This window comes from Gastrolobium bilobum, unplaced genomic scaffold (assembly GCF_033153095.1).
Source record: "Gastrolobium bilobum isolate Gb01-03AN ecotype WA unplaced genomic scaffold, APGP_CSIRO_Gbil_v1 utg9008, whole genome shotgun sequence".
Lineage (NCBI taxonomy): Eukaryota > Viridiplantae > Streptophyta > Magnoliopsida > Fabales > Fabaceae > Gastrolobium > Gastrolobium bilobum.
The window spans coordinates 156,240-174,144 of record NW_026898340.1 but is presented as its reverse complement, the minus strand read 5'-3'; the positions used below and the strand labels follow the sequence as shown (position 1 = coordinate 174,144).

At 30.8% G+C, this 17,905-nt stretch overlaps 2 protein-coding genes across 2 annotated transcripts; one reads left to right on the top strand and one right to left on the bottom strand.

Annotated features, from left to right (window-relative positions):
- Nucleotides 1–3,295: 3,295 nt before the first annotated feature.
- On the bottom strand, nucleotides 3,296–6,189 carry LOC133315043 (G2/mitotic-specific cyclin S13-7). The gene is made up of 9 exons (XM_061516589.1): nucleotides 6,044–6,189; nucleotides 5,529–5,655; nucleotides 5,384–5,438; nucleotides 4,807–5,061; nucleotides 4,557–4,682; nucleotides 4,200–4,448; nucleotides 3,932–4,093; nucleotides 3,625–3,806; nucleotides 3,296–3,539 (listed from the first exon to the last, which is right to left on the bottom strand). Exons 1-9 carry the CDS (start codon nucleotides 6,081–6,083, stop codon nucleotides 3,398–3,400), a joined length of 1,338 nt encoding a protein of 445 aa, XP_061372573.1. The 5' UTR covers nucleotides 6,084–6,189; the 3' UTR covers nucleotides 3,296–3,397.
- An 8,760-nt stretch (nucleotides 6,190–14,949) lies between these two features.
- On the top strand, nucleotides 14,950–17,238 carry LOC133315045 (early nodulin-like protein 18). The gene is made up of 2 exons (XM_061516591.1): nucleotides 14,950–15,284; nucleotides 16,581–17,238. Exons 1-2 carry the CDS (start codon nucleotides 15,077–15,079, stop codon nucleotides 17,078–17,080), a joined length of 708 nt encoding a protein of 235 aa, XP_061372575.1. The 5' UTR covers nucleotides 14,950–15,076; the 3' UTR covers nucleotides 17,081–17,238.
- The last annotated feature ends 667 nt before the right edge of the window (nucleotides 17,239–17,905 follow it).

Sequence of the window (17,905 nt, the reverse complement as noted above, 5' to 3'; positions counted from 1 at the left end):
AACTTATCTGCATTAACTGTAGAAACATTTTTCCCTATAAATTAAGGGTTCATTTTTTCTGATGTTTCTGTATATAAGTTATCTGCAGTCCAATACGACGTCATTTTGGAGCTGAAATCATGATATTTTTATAATTTTAATTTATTTTAGGGTTTTTATAGTCTTTATAATTGTAATTTTATAATCTTTTAATCTCAAAATGATGTCATTTTAGAAGTAAATGCAGATAACTTATCTGCATTAACTGCAAAAATATTTTTCTGATAAATTAAATGGGGAGAGAGCTATACTTATTTAATTTAAAAGTTTTACAATCTCTTATTACTAAATTTTAACTGTTAATTTCTGTCAATTTAATAGTTTTTTTTTTTTGAAGGTTACAAGGAATTGAGTCAATTTAATAGTTAAAATTTGTTGAAAATTAAAAATTAATTAATAAATGTGATCCAAGAAATTATAATCATTAAATTAACAAAAATTAACCATTAAGATTTGACAATAATAAATTATAGAACTTTTAGATTATAAGTATATCCTACCTAGCTTAGTAATAGTTTTTGGGCTAAACCCTACTCTGTGTACTTTAAACAATTCTAAGAAATCGAAAGCCTATTATTTAATCATTTAAAGATTTTAAAAATTCTGAAATATTATCCCAAATTTTAAATTCACTTTTAAATTCTAACTATTTTACTAAATTCTTCCATTTAATTAGAAATTAATGGAGGAATAATTAGATATATGAAAACATACCCGATCATTGCATTTGAAATATTAACAAATCATTACGGTTCATTAATATAAAAGATACATTCATTCTCAGAACGACATCATTTTGGGTTAAAAAATTAAAAAAAATATAATGAGATAAATTATTATAATCCTGAAATAAATTATAATTACAAAAATATATTGATTTCTGTCCAAAACGATGTCATTTTAGACTCAATATAAATAACTTATTTACATTCAACCTATAAAAAATATTTCTATTGCACAGAATATCCCTTATTTGGTGTTGTGTTTCTATGTAAAAAAAACCAGGGAATGGGTATTCAAGTTATTCCCAAACAGGGGGAGGGGATATGTGTGAATATTTTTAGTTTTCCATTTTTAACTCTCTTTTTTTATACAGTTTTCCATTTTCAACCTAATTATGACCGTTCATAACTAAAAAAATGTATTTAATAACAACCCTAAATTTTTTTTGGATATTCTTCTCTTCTCATATCATAAGAATTTTTTATATATATATTTTTTGGGTAAAAGAACAATCCCAAAACTTAAATCTTGAATTTATGTTGAAATTCCAAACTTATTATTTTATATGCAATATACATATTTAATTAATTTATTATTTAAATTTAAATTGAATTTAATTATTATAACATCCCGCATTAAAAAAAATCCAATAAAAAATGAAAAAAATGAAATACATGAAGGTGAGAATTTTCAGAACCTCATTTAATTCCCCAGTAATTGACTAAATATGTACTAAAACAAGTTTTGTCAACCAAAGCCCAATGATGTATGTCATTGATTTAGAGGTGACAGTTTGGTTACACTCGTGTGCGCATCATCATCATCCTAATATAACTAGTATTTCAACCAAGCTATCCTGATTCCTGAGTGTTAACTAAGAATTCAATATTAAAGGTCACATAATTAAATATAATAATAATTTTATTAAATAAAATATGTAATGAAATTATTTAAAATTAGACATATTAAAACTCATGAAATACATGAAAGTGAGAATTTTCAGAACCTAATTTAGTTCCCCAATAACTGTCTAAATGTATGTCATTGATTTAGAGGTGACAGTTTGGTTACACTCGTGTGCGCATCATCATCATCCTAATATAACTAGTATTTCAACCAAGCTATCCTGATTCCTGAGTGTTAACTAAGAATTCAATATTAAAGGTCACATAATTAAATATAATAATAATTTTATTAAATAAAATATGTAATGAAATTATTTAAAATTAGACATATTAAAACTCATGAAATACATGAAAGTGAGAATTTTCAGAACCTAATTTAGTTCCCCAATAACTGTCTAAATGTGTACTAAATTAAAGGTCACATAATTAAATATAACAATAATTTTATTATATAAAATATGTAATGAAATTATTTAACGGGGTATATTTATCTCATGATAAATAACTTTCCTACACACACAAAAAAGAGTTGGGTCTGATTATTCTTTTTTTTCTCTCCTCTTATCTGTGGATCCTATTTATAATTTTATTTCTACGACATGAAGTAACTACTTTCTTATAATATAAGAAAAGTATTTCCCTTATTTAACATATTTAGTTCCCCGATAACTGACTAAATGTGTACTAAAACAAGTTTTGTCGACCAAAGCCCATGCTCCACTCTCTTTCTCACAAACAGAAATGCATGCACCTGATCTACAAATAGTCCACTCTCTTTCCCTCACTTCTCCACTAGTCATCTACGTGACTAAATGCTAACAAAAATCCTATGACTGAAACTAATCGTATCCCACACCTTCATTGCTTCAAAAAGATTCCAATTCTCCTCACATACTACCCAAAATTCATAGTATTCCAAGTGTGTACTTCCTAGGAAGCAAGATGCATTTGCTGTACTAAGAGATGTGTGTGAAAAAGCTATCTTACCCAATTAATTACCAGCAATCTGTGGATCTTTTTCCCTTGGATTTATGGCAGACAATTTAAACATTAATCCAATTTTCAGGCAGGAATCCTCGGAAAAATAACACCAATTTCACATCAAATGAATCTGTTATTAATGATTTAATACAAGCTATAAATTTCAATGTGAAAAATAAAAATTACAAAACCCAGTTTAGAATCCATCCAAATTTTTCATTATTAACAATATAATGAACAATACACAAATCACACTCAAAATTTTATCAAATAAGTAAGAGATATAACTCTACAAATGTCAATTCATAGAACCTTAACAGAGGAAATACATTGACCAAATTCAGTGACGATCCAACGGCTGATGAAAGAATTATCCCTTTTTAAATTCTCTGTTGCACAAAAATTTTATGGAAGCTCAAAAATCAGATCAGTTAAACTCTACTCTAGAAACCAAAGTGTAAGATTTACCATAAAAAAGTGGGTTTTGACAAGACTCAATTTCATTCATATCAAATTGTTTAACAAAAGACTGATCTCGACCTGAGCTTGAGACCGGCCCACAAGCATTTTCCTAGCAATATATGTTCCAAGCTCAAACTATTGTATCACAAACCAAAAAAAAAGTAAAAAAAATTCCATAGATCATAACAGCAATGATCTCCCCCTAAACAAAACCCCATCCATAGGTTCAAATCATTGTATATAGGTAAATACAATCATCCAAAATAACAACCTAGACAAGAATCCCTTCAAGACTGTGCTGAAAAGTTTTTTGCTGGAGTAAGAAGAGCAACAGCACAACGATCTGGGCTACAGAATTTCTTGTAAACTGCCCTTAGCTTACTTTCTGGAGCATCTGAATGAAGGTTGACCATGAGTTTGGCACAATCCCTGGCAGCAATTAATAAACAAAGGTTACGTCATTGTCATGAACACATCCTAAACACACACACACACACTAGTTGTATGTCCAAACCTTAATTGTTCCTCAGAGTAGCTAGTGTAGTGCTTCAGAGTCTCTGTCCAGAAAGGGCTCCTTTCAAGGGTACATCGTCCCGCATATACAGCAGAAGCAGCAATCACCGAAGGGCAGTACAAGGTTACAGTGGGATAGTGCATCAGACTAAGTTCAGCAAGGAAAAACACCATACTTTCCATCTACATTAACAAAAAACAAAAAATCAGCAGATTGATTAGAGCATTCCACACTGCACCCCCCAGTCACACTCTGGCACTTAAAAGAAAATCTTACAACCAAACTATAAAGAAGTGTATATATATACCTCCTTATCAGAGGGAGTAGAGGCTTTGATATACCGAAGCAGGAAGACATAGGGTGTGGGAACGGTTAAATACCATTCAAGATTTCCCAAGATAGTTTTCTCCATGAGCAGAACCTGTTCTCTAACATAGGCATTGTCTGATATGCATACAAAGTCATTAACCTGCATACATAGATATGAAAATCCATATCATAAAAGTCATACATCTATATATGAAGCTATTTTACCAAAGCCGGATTCATAACTCATAAAAGAGAAAGAGTTCCACCTCTGGTGCCCAAATCTCTTCATATTTGGAGGCTATGAGCATTGAGCTGATGCCAACCAGCTGAAGTTCCTTTCTAGGTACAGTCTTCATGGACAGGAATCGGTCCACAATGTTTATAGTCAAATAGAGAGTTTCTGGCATGAGTTCAAATTTACGATGCACTTCTATCAACCAGTCCATAAGAATTGATCTCATCTTGGCATTTACATCTGGCTGTGAACCCATGTAATCATGCACACAACCATCCTCCTGTGTCATCAAAGTCATAATAATACACATTATATCTATCATAGAGAAGAGTGCTTAGGGAAAAGGAAGATATGGGAGATAAAGAAAGAACAAAGCTTAGAGACTTACTTCTGTGAGTTTGTAATATTTATAGATTTCATCAATGTACTCTACTGCTGCCAATTCATTGTCATCATCAGTTGCGTCTATGTTCTCTACCAAATCCTTTGGCTTATAAGCGAGTCCACAAGCAGCCTGAGGTTGACAAGTTTTGTTGTGAGACCACAACGATGTACCAGAGAAAAAGGGCATCCCAAAGTCCCAAAACCACATTCCAAGAGCAAGAAAACTAAAGAAGAAAATGAAAGGAATTTATAACCTTGCTTCTAGCCGTGAGGACTGAACTGAAGGCCTTGGCATTTTTCATGGCGGACCTTGCTCTTGTAGTTCTTCCTTTTACAACTTGCTTCTTCTCCTTTTTTTCCTCGCAATCCTCATCAGAGCTTATGACAATAACTTCAGGTTCTGTCGGCTTCTGAGCTTGTTCCACCTTTGTTGCAGCAATGAAATTCGCCACACTAACCCCATTAGCTGCAGCCACTACCGCGCCATTCACAAGTTCAGTGCTTGACTTCTGGATAACAATCGATGAAACAAGTTTAGAGAGATAGTCAATTTTTTCCTCGCAATCCTCATTAGACCTTATGACAATCACTTCAGGTTCTGTCGGCTTTTGAGCTTGTTCCACCTTTGTTGCAGCAATGAAATTCCCCACTCTGGCCCCATTAGCTGCAGCCACTACTGCGCCATTCACAAGTTCAGACTTCTGGAAAACAATATGTGAAACGGGTTTAGAGAGTCAGTCATTACAAGAATCCCAATAGAGGAAAGAAAACTGTTCATTCCTTTGAAAATTTAGAGAGCCAAGAAAAAGTTAAAAGGAAAGAAAAATGCACCTTGTTCTTCTCTGCTGCGGCTTGCCCATTAGCCAATAGTTGAGAACGAAAGTTCCTGTTAAAATATATATATATATATAATTAATCAAAGGAAACAGAAAAAAAAATGAGGGTGAAAAGAAAAGTATTGAGGGGGGAAAAACACCTTGTGTTGCGCTTAGACACATTAGCACCACCTGGCTCTGCTTGTTTAGCCACAAGATTGCCAATATCCTGGAGTACCCTTCTATTTCTTCCTTCTGCTGCTACATTCTTTTGCTTGTTATTCTCACCTAACAAAACGGAAAATAGAAAAAGAGTTTTAACAAAGAGGAGGGGAAAAAAAATTAGCCACTAGAATAATTTTCCGAGAAAGTTAAGTTAAACTGGTAAGATCTCAACATATCTCAAACTACAGAAAAGTTCAAATTTCAAATAGAATGAGATAGAGGGTATGTAGAGAAAAGAAAAGAAAGAAAATTGGATATCTATTCAAACAGGTAATGACGTTGAAAATGACAGAGAAAGTTTCATTATTTCATCAAATAATCAACCTTGCCAGCCAACAAGAAATCAATCAAAACCCCCCCAAAAAAATAAAATAAAAAATAAAAAATTGAATATATCCATGCATAAGCGAAATGAAAAACAAAAGAAGAAAGAAAGATGATAAAATGATACCTCTGGGTTGTTCATTCGGAACAATAGCTCTAGAAGCCATTGGTGAGTGGGATTCTTGAAAAGTAGAACTGAAAACACCGCCAATACTGGAGAACAACGACGACAGAAACACCTGGAGACGACTGTTCCGCGTCTCTCCTCCTCCTCCTTCTCCCTTGTCGGTGGTCGCCACCTCGATTTCAAGCCTTGCACTGTTTCTTTCTCTGTGTATAATGCACTGTGTGTGTATCTTTGTTTCTTTGGTGACCGCAACGTTTGGATCTTTGCAAATGTTTTATAAGACACCCTTAACCTTCAACGGTCAAATTCATTTTTCAATCCTGACCCTTGGATCTCTCCCCATCCAACGCCTACCTACAAATCTAACTCACTTCCTTTCTTGCACTTTTTTCTAGCCGTTACTCTTACTCCTTAATGCTGATTCCCTGAATTTAACCGCTCCCATCCCAGCTTTTCTTATTTTAATTTATCTCTTTCCTTTTTTTTCTTACTGAAATTTATGAGTCCCATGATCCCATCCCATTTCCAATGAAAACAATAAAATAAAAATAAAATACTGTAATTTAATGTTTGGATTGAATAGAATAAGATATTTGTTTCGTTACGTGTTTCACCACTTATAGTTTCATGATTTTATTTTAACTTTTAAAATACACTAAATATAATATATAATGTTTTATTTTATTTTTTCTTTATTGCATAATCATGCCGTCTCACTTTTTTCTTTATCATTTTTCTGCTTTTCAAAATGTATTATTTTATTTTTTTTCTCTATTCATGCAACACAAAAAATAAAATAAAATGAATGTCGTGGCCTCGTGGTTGGGCTTTTTCACCCTTTTGCCCCTTATTAATTAATTAATAACCATTTTGCCCCTGATTTGAAACTATCTACCAATCTGCCCCTCTTTAATCGACTACCTTGCATTTTTAATCGACTAAACGGTTGTTGGGAGATCTAATCGACTAAATCTCTCTACTTAATCGATTAAAATCATACTGACTTATTTTTTTTTTTGTAAAATATGAAGATTTAGTCGACTAAATAAGGAGATTTAGTCGACTAAATCTCCCAGCAGCCATTTTTTGTCTGTTTTGGCCATTTAGTCGATTAAAAATGCAAAGTAGTCGACTAAAGATGGGCAGATTGATAAATAGTTTCGAATCAGGGACAAAATGGTTATTAATTAATTAATAAGGGGTAAAAAAGTGAAAAAGCCCTCGTGGTTGAGTTTAAAATTTCTTTTGGTTTGATTTTTTAAACCCCTGTACAACAGAAACAGAAAAAAAAAAAAAAAGGGAAAGAGTTTGATGTTTTTCATATATATTTTAGAAGAAAGATAGACATAAAAAATAAAAATAAGAGAAACAGCTTTTCTTATTTTAGTTCAAAAATTCCCTGTTTTGAATCACTTATATCCCTAGACTTTTTTTTAATTATTTATTGTTATTTTCTTCATCCACTCCTTTTTTAACACTGTTAGAAATTTAACTAAATATATATACTTTATCCTTCTTAGAAGAAGAAAATAAAGTGACTAAAAAAAATAAGACCAAATATTATGAAAACTTAGAATACATAATAAAAGACTAAAAAAAAAATCAAATGTATCTAAATAAAAAAATAGAATAGGGACAAAAAATAAAAGACAAAATAAAATTAAATAGGTTAAAAATTACAACGGTGACAAAAAAAAATAAAAGAAAAGAAAACAGTGTAAATTAAAAAAAAAATATACCGAATACAAAAAAAATTAACATAAAAAAAATAGAACCAAAAGAAATAATATTTTTTTATGTTTTATCCTTGATCTATTTTATTCTTTTTATTTAGATATATTTGGTCTTTTTTATATCTATACTTTTTTTTGTTACATATCTCTATTTTATTCTCTCTTTTTTAAAAAAATTTTTTTACAAAAGTCTTTAATAAATGGGGTGGCACAAGGCTAAAAAAAATCAAAAAGTGAAAAAAATAAAATAGAAAAAAACCAAACATATCTAAATAAAAAAGAATAAAATAGATCAAGGACGAAAAGGAAAGAAATTAAATAAAAAATAAAATTAAATATATTGAAAACTCATAATTGTAATTTCTTTTTGTTCTATTTTTTATTTTAATTTTTTCGTATTAAGTATATATTTTTTCATTTTGACTATTTTTTTTTAACTTTAGTTTTTTCTGTCACTATTGTGATTCTTTTAAATATATTTAGTCTTATTTTTCTTTTATTTTTTTGTTCTTATTCTATTTTTTTATTTAGACACATTTTATCTTTTTTTTCTTCTTTTAGTCTTTTATTAAGTATTCTAAGTATTTTATAATATTTGTCTTATTTTTCTATTTTTTTATCATTTTATTTTATTCTTCTATAAGTGAATAGAAAAAAAAAGGATATAAGTGATTTAAGGCAACAACATAAGGGGTTTTTGAACTTTTCTCACTAAAATATTAAATGCGTTGAAAAAAAATAGAATCTCTTAATAAAATTTCGTTAAACATACCCACAAAACATTCAAACGTAAGGAAATTGTTTCTTGAACTTGTAGGGAAAAAAGTGACTTAAAATTCGTCTGTCAATAATTGGCGTAAAAGTCTCAAACAGAAATTGAGACAAAATAAATTAGGAATATATTTTCTTATACAATAGAAGATAAGATATCTCATGTTACACTCACAAACTTATGTGGGTCTCACTATAAAGAAAAGAGGAAAAAAATTGAAATGGATCTCACACCTTTTTGAATGTGTAGGAGAGATTTATTGTCTCCTATCACATGAGACTGATATTTTCCAAATAAATTACACGCAATATTTCAAATTTTGCTGCAGTTATATATATTTATTTTTACTTTAGACAAATGGGAAAATGAAAACAGCAAATCAAACACAAAACGAAAACTAAAGTATCGAACTAAGCTTGTTGATTTATCCTTAGGTTATGTTACTTTTTTTTCTTCAAAAAATATTTACCATTAATAACTTAGTCACAAAATTTGCAAACAGCGATGAAAAGTTATGAACACAAAATAATGTGATTAAGAAAATTAGTAAATAAGTACTTATACTCTAGTTATAGAGCTTGGTCATGACCAACTGTGAACTCTTTGCCATGATCAAGAACGCCGCAAACCACTGATCTACCTAGGTTGAGGCAGGAACACAATTTAATGTGGAACTTTGAATAAGGAATCGTGCATATGTTCATGATGGGTGGTCCAAACAAAGCCATTATATATAAGGGATCATTTTTTTTTATTTGGCTGGCAATCATCTGTGAAGTGAAAAATCTGCATGTGATAATAGCTGGATTAATGCTTTTACAAGCTATATTCTTGTGACGAGTGATTGTTGAAGCCTCAGGGCACCCCACCCCATGTACATCACATGATTTTCTCCATCCCCACCGGATAAACTCTCTTCGGCCAATTATTTATTATATATATAACTGTATACCATGTATGTAAAATAGAAAAATAGTAAGAACTAAAGAGCCAATAATTTAGAACTGTATATGCATTGTGTGAAATGATATTGTACATTAAGTAATTTTTATGATTCATTTCCATGACTCCGTTTTTTTTAAGGGTTTAATGTTTCTCACTTTCGAAATAATGTTGTTATGAGGTTGGGAGGAAAAAAATTATAATATAAATATTAATATAATCTCATAATATATTAGAATTACAAAAATATTTTTCTCTCAATCTCGAAATAATATCGTTCCTTTTAAAAAAAATTATTATTATCTCTCTTTCCAAACTGTATATCAATCTGCTCATGTTTTGACCAATTGACCAATACTTGTTCGAGTATTTTCGATTATCGTCACATACTTCGTCCATTTTAGGATACAAATGTCTACTTTCTGACAAGTTCAATAAGTTTTACATAATCTTATGTCCTTTGAAATAATGAGTCGTCATTATTTATAATTGTTAGATAATGAGAAATAGAAATAATAATTAAATAACAGTATGCATAGAAATATAATTGGTCTTACGATCATAAATCTTCAAAAGGAATACCACATAAACAATATGGAAAAATGTTTATCATTTTAAATGACACAACTTATATTATTTCTTTCTCACAAAGAGGTGAGACCTACACTTTTATTTTTTTTGTCAACTGTCTCTCCTCTTTTATTTATCTCTTTCTTAAAATAACACAACTTTACATCCTTTAAAATGACACACACTTTACCCTAAACAATAATATATACGTAAAAGTTTAGTATATTCCTGTGTCATTCCCAAAACGGCAAAACCCAACAAGAAGGCTTTTTTTTAAAAAAAATATTGACCAAATCCCCTCTGAAATTTTTCATAGCATAGATATCAAAAAGTGATGTGAAATAAAAAAAAAAATCAATTTGGACAACCAAGCTAAAAGTTATGCCCTTCTAAAATTTATACACCATTTTAGGGTATAAAGAGCTTCATATTGGACGGAAATTTTCTCAACTGTTTTGGACACGAAAACCCATATATATATGGGTTTGTGTTTTTTATGCAGTAGAAGAGAAAAAAAATATTCCTGCACACTTATCACATATGTGCTGTCACCTGTTTTGTTTTTTTTTTCCTTGTCTTTTCTGGTGGGTCCCATTTTTGATTAAGTGTGTAGGAAAACAAATTTCTTTTCCTGTGACAGAAGAGTCATATTCCACTATATATATAGTCCAAATATGTTTGTACATGATATAATAAGCATGGATTAATAAAAAATGAACCAAATTTAACAAGTCATATTGAAAATCAACAGAAAATCATGTTTTAACTCCTAGAATTGAATAAGGACTTTTCTCAATTATAAAGGACATACAAACGCCCACCCTAAGTCCATTTTTACATATACAAAACATTATAACTTAATTTGAAACAAAAATATTTATGGGTCCAAATTTAAGTTGTCCACTTCTCTAGTTTACCTGAATAAATAAGACTTGCTTACTCAAGTAACTAGTCTTATTTACTTGAATAAGTATTTGCTCGAGTAACTATACCAGTTATGCTTACAACAAGAACAAAACTTCAAAAGCATGATAATATAATTTGCTCAGAGAATATAACTTCAAAATAATAGCATGTACACAATCATGTTATTCGATTTTATGGAGTACTTGTTTTGTTTCTAACGAACTCAAGTGTTGGCATGGTATCGTAATTTATTATATAACAAATTAAAGCAAACAGTAAAGAGTTTTGCAATTAAAATCTTATTTTAAAATTTATAATCAAATGAATTTAATTTTTATTAGTCTAATTAATTAATTATTTATTTAGATAATTTTTCACTTTGTTGAACTTAAAAATAATATTTGATTTTCTTTCAGTATAGAACTCGGGTAATATTGTCATCTTTAAATGTTTTTTTCTTCATAAAGCCATTTTAGAAATAATATATTTTAATTCACTCATTTATGTTTAATTATATTCAAAATATAAAATTCAATTATTTGTGTTCCTATTTTAATTTCAAGAAACTCTTAAAATTTGTACCTGTTGATCATTATTAACTCAACTTTTTAATAAAGAATATTTAAGAAAAAAAATTTGTTTTAAAAAAGTAAATAATAATAAACAAAGGGGAATAGATATCTAATGTTATATCAAACAATTTTATCTTATACACACATAAAAAAATAAGTGGGATCTACTAAAAAGAAGAGAAAGAAAGAAAAACAGGCTACATTCACTTTTTTATGTATATATAAAATAAAATTATATATTTCGCATAAACAAATAAGGGTGATAATAAAAACTATTCTTTCATCATATTTACACTTACAAAAAGTGAAATGACAATCCCACCTTTTCAAGACGAGAATCCCACACGAACGATTTCAACCACAAGACAGATCAAGTACTTAAATGGGATAGGTACACCATGTGGTTTGTTCCTCCAACCTTTTCACACTTTCAAAACCAGTGCCATGCGAGTTCTGAGATTTTAATATTTCCTGAATTCATAAACAGCTTCCATAAATATAAGCTCCTAGTAATTCATAAGTTACTTTGATTTTGTCCGTTTTCAAGATTGGCCCCTTTTGTTTCGTATATACATAATTTTCTCGGTCGCAATTCGTGTTATATTCTGTAATGTTTGTCGGTTTCATTTTTCTAATATATGTAAACAATTAGAAAACATGTGACATATTACCTAACAAAACCCCATGCGAACAAAATCCCAAATTTGACTTAGGAATAAAAGTTAATTTGATCTTCGATCTAAATAATGGCAAAAAAATTAAAAAATTAATATTTTAATAAATAATTACGAATATATAGCTGTTTTAAAACTATTTACGAATTTATTGTACTCATTCACGTCCAAATTAGGTGCGACTATTCACACCCAAATTAGGCGTGACTCCCAAGGCATTCACGCCTAAATTAGGCGTGACTCGTCTGGTGTTGACACGTGGCACAAAAAATTAATAATTTAACCGTAAAACTTTATAAGACCATACTTTTGACTCGGGTATCCAAATGAGGTAATTCTTTTTTTGATTCCACATAACTTTTTGAGAACTACGCAATGACATCTCATTTGATATATTTTATCACTCACAAACATAATTCAAATTTGCAACAATGATACTATAAAGATGGCACCAAAGTGGATTAACTCATCTATAAATAAGATGGCACCAAATTTCCTATTAAATACAAAACGCATTCAGCTCCTATTAAATACAAAACACAATCAACTCCTATAACATTAAATTCAAAATTCAAATAACCTCCAGCAAATTTATTTGAATTGGCGACAATATGTAACCAACTCATAAAATTACAACGCAATCAGCTCCTATTAAATACAAAACACAATCAACTCCTATTAAATACAAAATGCAATCAACTTATTGAAGGTTATTTGAATTTTGAATTTTGAATTTTGAATTTAATGTTATAGTATCATTATTGGGCGTGAATGAGTGTAATATATTCGTAATTAGGTTCAAAACAGCACTACAATTATTGCAATTATTTGAATTGTGTTTGTGAGAGATAAAATATATCAAATGATATGTCATTGCGTAGATCTCGAAAAGTTATGTGGAATCAAAAAAAGAATTACCTCATTCGGATATCCGAGTCAAAAGTTATGGCTTTCCAAAGTTTTACGGTTCGTAAGTTGACTTTTTTGCCACGTGTTAACACCAGGTGATTCACGTCTAAATTAGGCGTGAATGCCTTGGGAGTCACGCTTAATTTGGGCGTGAATAGTCACGCCTAATTTGGGCGTGAATGAGTGCAATAGATTCGTAGATAGTTTCGAAACAGATATATATTCGTAATTATTCATTAAAATAGTAATATTTTAATTTTTTTGCCTCTAAATAATAACTAACATAACTCCAAAGAGTAGCTCAGTTGATAATTGAGCTTATAAAAATTTGTTTGAGTCAGGGTTCAAATTCTGCTTCAACTAAATTTTTGGAAAATTTTTGGACCAGAAGATATGTCTCTCTCCTCGAATGAGGGATTAGTGTCTTCCTTTATTCAGTGATGAAGCTCAATGCACTTGTTGTTCCAATGAGGAGGTAGCCTTCGGAACCGTACTCCGAGAACAAAATGACTGAAAGAAGTTGAATGAGAATTGTTATAAAATAAAAAATAAAAAATAGCTAACATCACATTGGTGTTTGGACATCACATTCAGGACCAACTAATCTCTACCTGCTAAATGCAAAGTCAAATCCTGGTAGTTGCATCGATTTATTGCTTTATAGAAATAATTGTTTACAATTAGAAAACTGCGCTAAAGAACAGAGACACAACAAATTCCTGAGCTACTAAAGGGGTGGCATTTTATGCCAGAGGATATGAATTGACATGAATGTCATTTTAAATGTAACCAATATATCTATTTCCCCATGTATTTTATCAAATTATCAATCTAACTAATAAAATATGTGAGTTTGGTACTTTAGAGTGAGGACAACTCAAGTTCCCTTATTTTGTTTCAGCTAAGCTTTTTAATGTGGAGTCAATGATGATTGCCCCAACCTTATATTTAATTAGTTATAATTAAGCTATAGCGTTAATTGTACAAAATCCTGTCAAGTAGGGAAAATTTTAATAGTGTTAATATGACAACATTGCTATTGAAGGCCTTGTCAGTTGCATCTAGGATGCTAGCCAACTAAAATTAAAGCAAGTTAAAACAGGATTGGCTTTTATTTATGAGAGTAAAAGTTGAATCAAGAATAATTAAGTTTAATAATTTAAAAAATAATATAATATATTATTTGTTAGTTTGTTTGAGACATTTTTATTCAAAGATTTTAATTTTTTTGGTACTAAATGAGGAAACCAATATGAATATTTAAACATGAAAAAGAGAATTTTCACGTGAAACCAATAATTATTAATGCAATCTGAATGTTTTAATTTTGTCTTCACATGAGGACTAAAATTTTTCTCCTAAACGAGCCTCTACCGTCTTTCCTTTCCCCTTGATTATTTCGAGGCTTTTTTTGGTTAAAATAGAAATGTCCAATGAGAAGTTCAGAAGAAGATAAGATATCACACCAATTATGAGTTTTACCTTTATTCCTTGATATTTTATACATGTACTCATAATGCACCGACCTACCAGTTTGGCTTCTTCCACGTGTCAACTTTCTGATAATCATGTTTTGTTGAGATTCTCTTACAGCTGAGTGAGGATGAGAGACCTGAACCCTGTTGAGATTTACCCTTGGGAACTTCTCTGACTTGGAACTTGGTTTTCCTTCCAGCTTTTACACACTCAGAGAATTTGTTCCATTATAATTTTCTTTATTTAGTTTGAAAAAATATATATATATGTAGAGAAACAGTAATACTTGTCTGACACAAATTATTGAGAGTAACATGGGACAGTGACTATTTTAGTAATTCAAAGCAAAGACAGGGTTTCATACAAAATCAGTAAACCACACACACCATAGCTGGCAGCATAAGAATCCCACATTCTCATTCTCTTGAGTCAGTCATAAAAAGCAAGTTTGCCTGCACATTCACAAACCCCAAGGAAAAATGGAACAGATAAGAAGTTCTTCACATCTTCTGTTCTCAACTCTCTCTTGTCTTCTCCTCCTTCTTTTATGTTTCTCAGGATCTGTTGAGGCTTACAAGAATTACACAGTGGGAGATTCTTTAGGCTGGTTTGACAATCTTGAGAATCCTAAAGTCAATTACCAGAAGTGGGTTGTCAATAAAGAGTTCAGCTTGGGAGATTTCCTCAGTAAGTTTCTCTCAGATACTTCATGATGTTTTTTCTGCTTACAATCCTTTTGTTTTTTGGTGTTGTCTTTGAAAGCAGTATTGAGTAGAGCTTGAGAAATTTGATTGTTAATTTTTGGGCAATTGGGGAATATGTAATCAAAACTCATATCTCCCCCATGTGTATGTAGTTTTTAAGTAACTTCTTATGGCATGAATGTTCTTGTTTCAGTTCTTAGTCTGTTCCCCAATTTGCATTGATCTTTTCTTTTTTTGGACTAAAAATATTGGATAGGAAAGACAGATCAATTTCTTGAAATAGCTTAGCACTCATCCTGTAATTTTTCAGTATGTTTTTCTTCTTTGCTTTTTCAATATATACTTGGTACGATATGATGAGGAGGAAAAAAGCTGAACTATCAAGTATTCACTATTATTTTTATTCTATAATATGTTGTAACATTTAGCATATATCTGAAAGTGGCATTAATTAGATTGGCTAAAATTTTCAACTAAACTTTGGATCATTGTCATGCAAGTGCTTGTGTTTCATTTTCTCAAGGCATATCTGCTGTTTTTGGGGTATGCTGTGGCATATACGTTAATGTTAATCAATTCAGAAAGCTATGCTTGAATTGGAAGGGTAAAGAACCAATTCAACCCAAAAGTTTAAGCTGTTGGGTGAGGCTATATTAATGATTTTATATATGTCAACACGCTCCCTCACATGAGAGTCCACTGGGCTTGAAGGGTGGACAATGCACAGGCCCACCTACCTGTGCGAACAAAGAAATTCCACTTGAAAGAAAGTGGGGGGCGGCGAGGATCGAACCCGTAACACGAGGCTCATGTAAAGAATCAATTCAACCCAAAAGCTTAAGCTGTTGGGTGAGGCTATATTAATGGTTTTATATATCTCAACAGGAATAACCTAACGGCATGCACTATTCTTGTTGGTATTTTCTGGAGTCTGCCACAACTCAAAATTACTGTTACCATTTGTCTCGTTTTAGACAGATGGAGAAAAAGGAAAAAGAAAAAGGTCGATACTCAAGATGGGGCTAGTTGACAACTGTTTATTACTTTTTTTATTATTCTTTTCTTTTGGTACAATTATTCTCTTTTGATACTCTGATTGAGTGGCCACTAGCTTTTATGTTTTTTTGTTCTATGTAAAATACTATAATGTTTTTTTAAAAAAAATTCTTGACCATTAACTTATTATTAGTAATGATTAAGCTATCATTGCATAAGAGTCATAAAATTTATATATTAAGAGAAAGAAACATTGACATGGTGTTGTTCAATGTTCATGCAGTTTTCAACACGGACAACAACCACTCTGTTGTTCAGACATACAATTTTACCACATACAAACAATGTGACTATGAAGATGCACAAGATAAGGACACAATCCAATGGTCAGCATCTGATCCGTCAAATACTCAGATACATCCTGTGTCAGTACCAGTTCCTTTGGTGAAGGAAGGGATGACATATTTCTTTTCAAGTGACTATGATGGTGAGCAATGCATGAATGGTCAACATTTCAAAATAAATGTGACTTATGGACAAGGGTTGCCTAAAAGTCTTAAAAATTCCCCAGAAGATGCTCCATCTCCTGCTAGTCCAGTTTCTGGAGACGATGATTCAGCACCAGACACAGTTGTTCCTGCCAATTTCAGCAATCCCCAGGGAGAAACTGGTGATGACACAACCAACAAGAAATCTAGTTCTGTTTCAATCACAATGCATGGACAACTTCAGAACATAATTTACGGGTCCCTTATCTTGTTAGGGATAATTTTATTGTTTTAAAGAGTCAAGAGAGACCCTTAATTTATTTCATATTATTTTTTATAGATGTTATTATTTTCTCTATTTTTTTATTAGGTGTGGGAGGGTTGAGCGATTGAATTGTGAGTTAGGGTATACCAGATATATTATTGTAAACTAAAAATAATATAGCTATTACAACCTTTATTGTTAACCTTTTTTCTAATGTTGCTGGCAACATCAAGGGTAATTGAGTTCAGTAAAGACAAAATGCACGGTGGGTAAGGAAAACATAAGATGAGACATGCAGGAAGGAGTTTGTTGGAGGTTGTCATTATTGGGATCAATAGAAGTAATTAATTGGTAATGCTTATACTCTCTCGTTTATTAGCTCTGAATAAATGTGAATTAAAAAACTGTACAAGTTACTATAATATGTTTACCTACCTGTCTATTGTGATTTTTAAATATACTTTAATGTTTCAACAGTAATTAGAAATAAGTTCTCTATATTCACTCTCAAAATGACATCATTTTGGATTAAAAAATTAAAAAATTATTATAATCCTGAAACAAATTATAATTATAAAAATACCTTGATTTCTGTTTGAAAATGACGTCGTTTTGGGCTAAATGTAGATAAATTATCTACATTGAGAGTAGAAAAAGGAAATCCTATACTAAATGTATGTTTCTATCTTTTCTCTTAGGGTGTGTTTGGTTGGAGGAAAATATTGAGATAGATAGGTAAGTGAGAAGTGGGAATATTGTAGCACCACGTTTGGTTGGGCCAGATTTCATAGTTACCTACCTAAATGACTTTCCTACCAAACCAGGAAGCATGTCTATTTTCATGGATATAGCCGG

Coding starts and splice junctions, on each gene's coding strand:
- LOC133315043 (XM_061516589.1), bottom strand. CDS start 6,083: ATGGCTTCTAGAGCTATTGTTCCGAATGAACAACCCAGAG. Junction 5,062..5,383: donor CCGCAGCAGAGAAGAACAAG/GTGCATTTTTCT, acceptor ATTGTTATCCAG/AAGTCAAGCACTGAACTTGT. Junction 3,540..3,624: donor TACTCTGAGGAACAATTAAG/GTTTGGACATAC, acceptor AATTGCTGCCAG/GGATTGTGCCAAACTCATGG.
- LOC133315045 (XM_061516591.1), top strand. CDS start 15,077: ATGGAACAGATAAGAAGTTCTTCACATCTTCTGTTCTCAACTCTCTCT. Junction 15,285..16,580: donor CAGCTTGGGAGATTTCCTCA/GTAAGTTTCTCT, acceptor ATGTTCATGCAG/TTTTCAACACGGACAACAAC.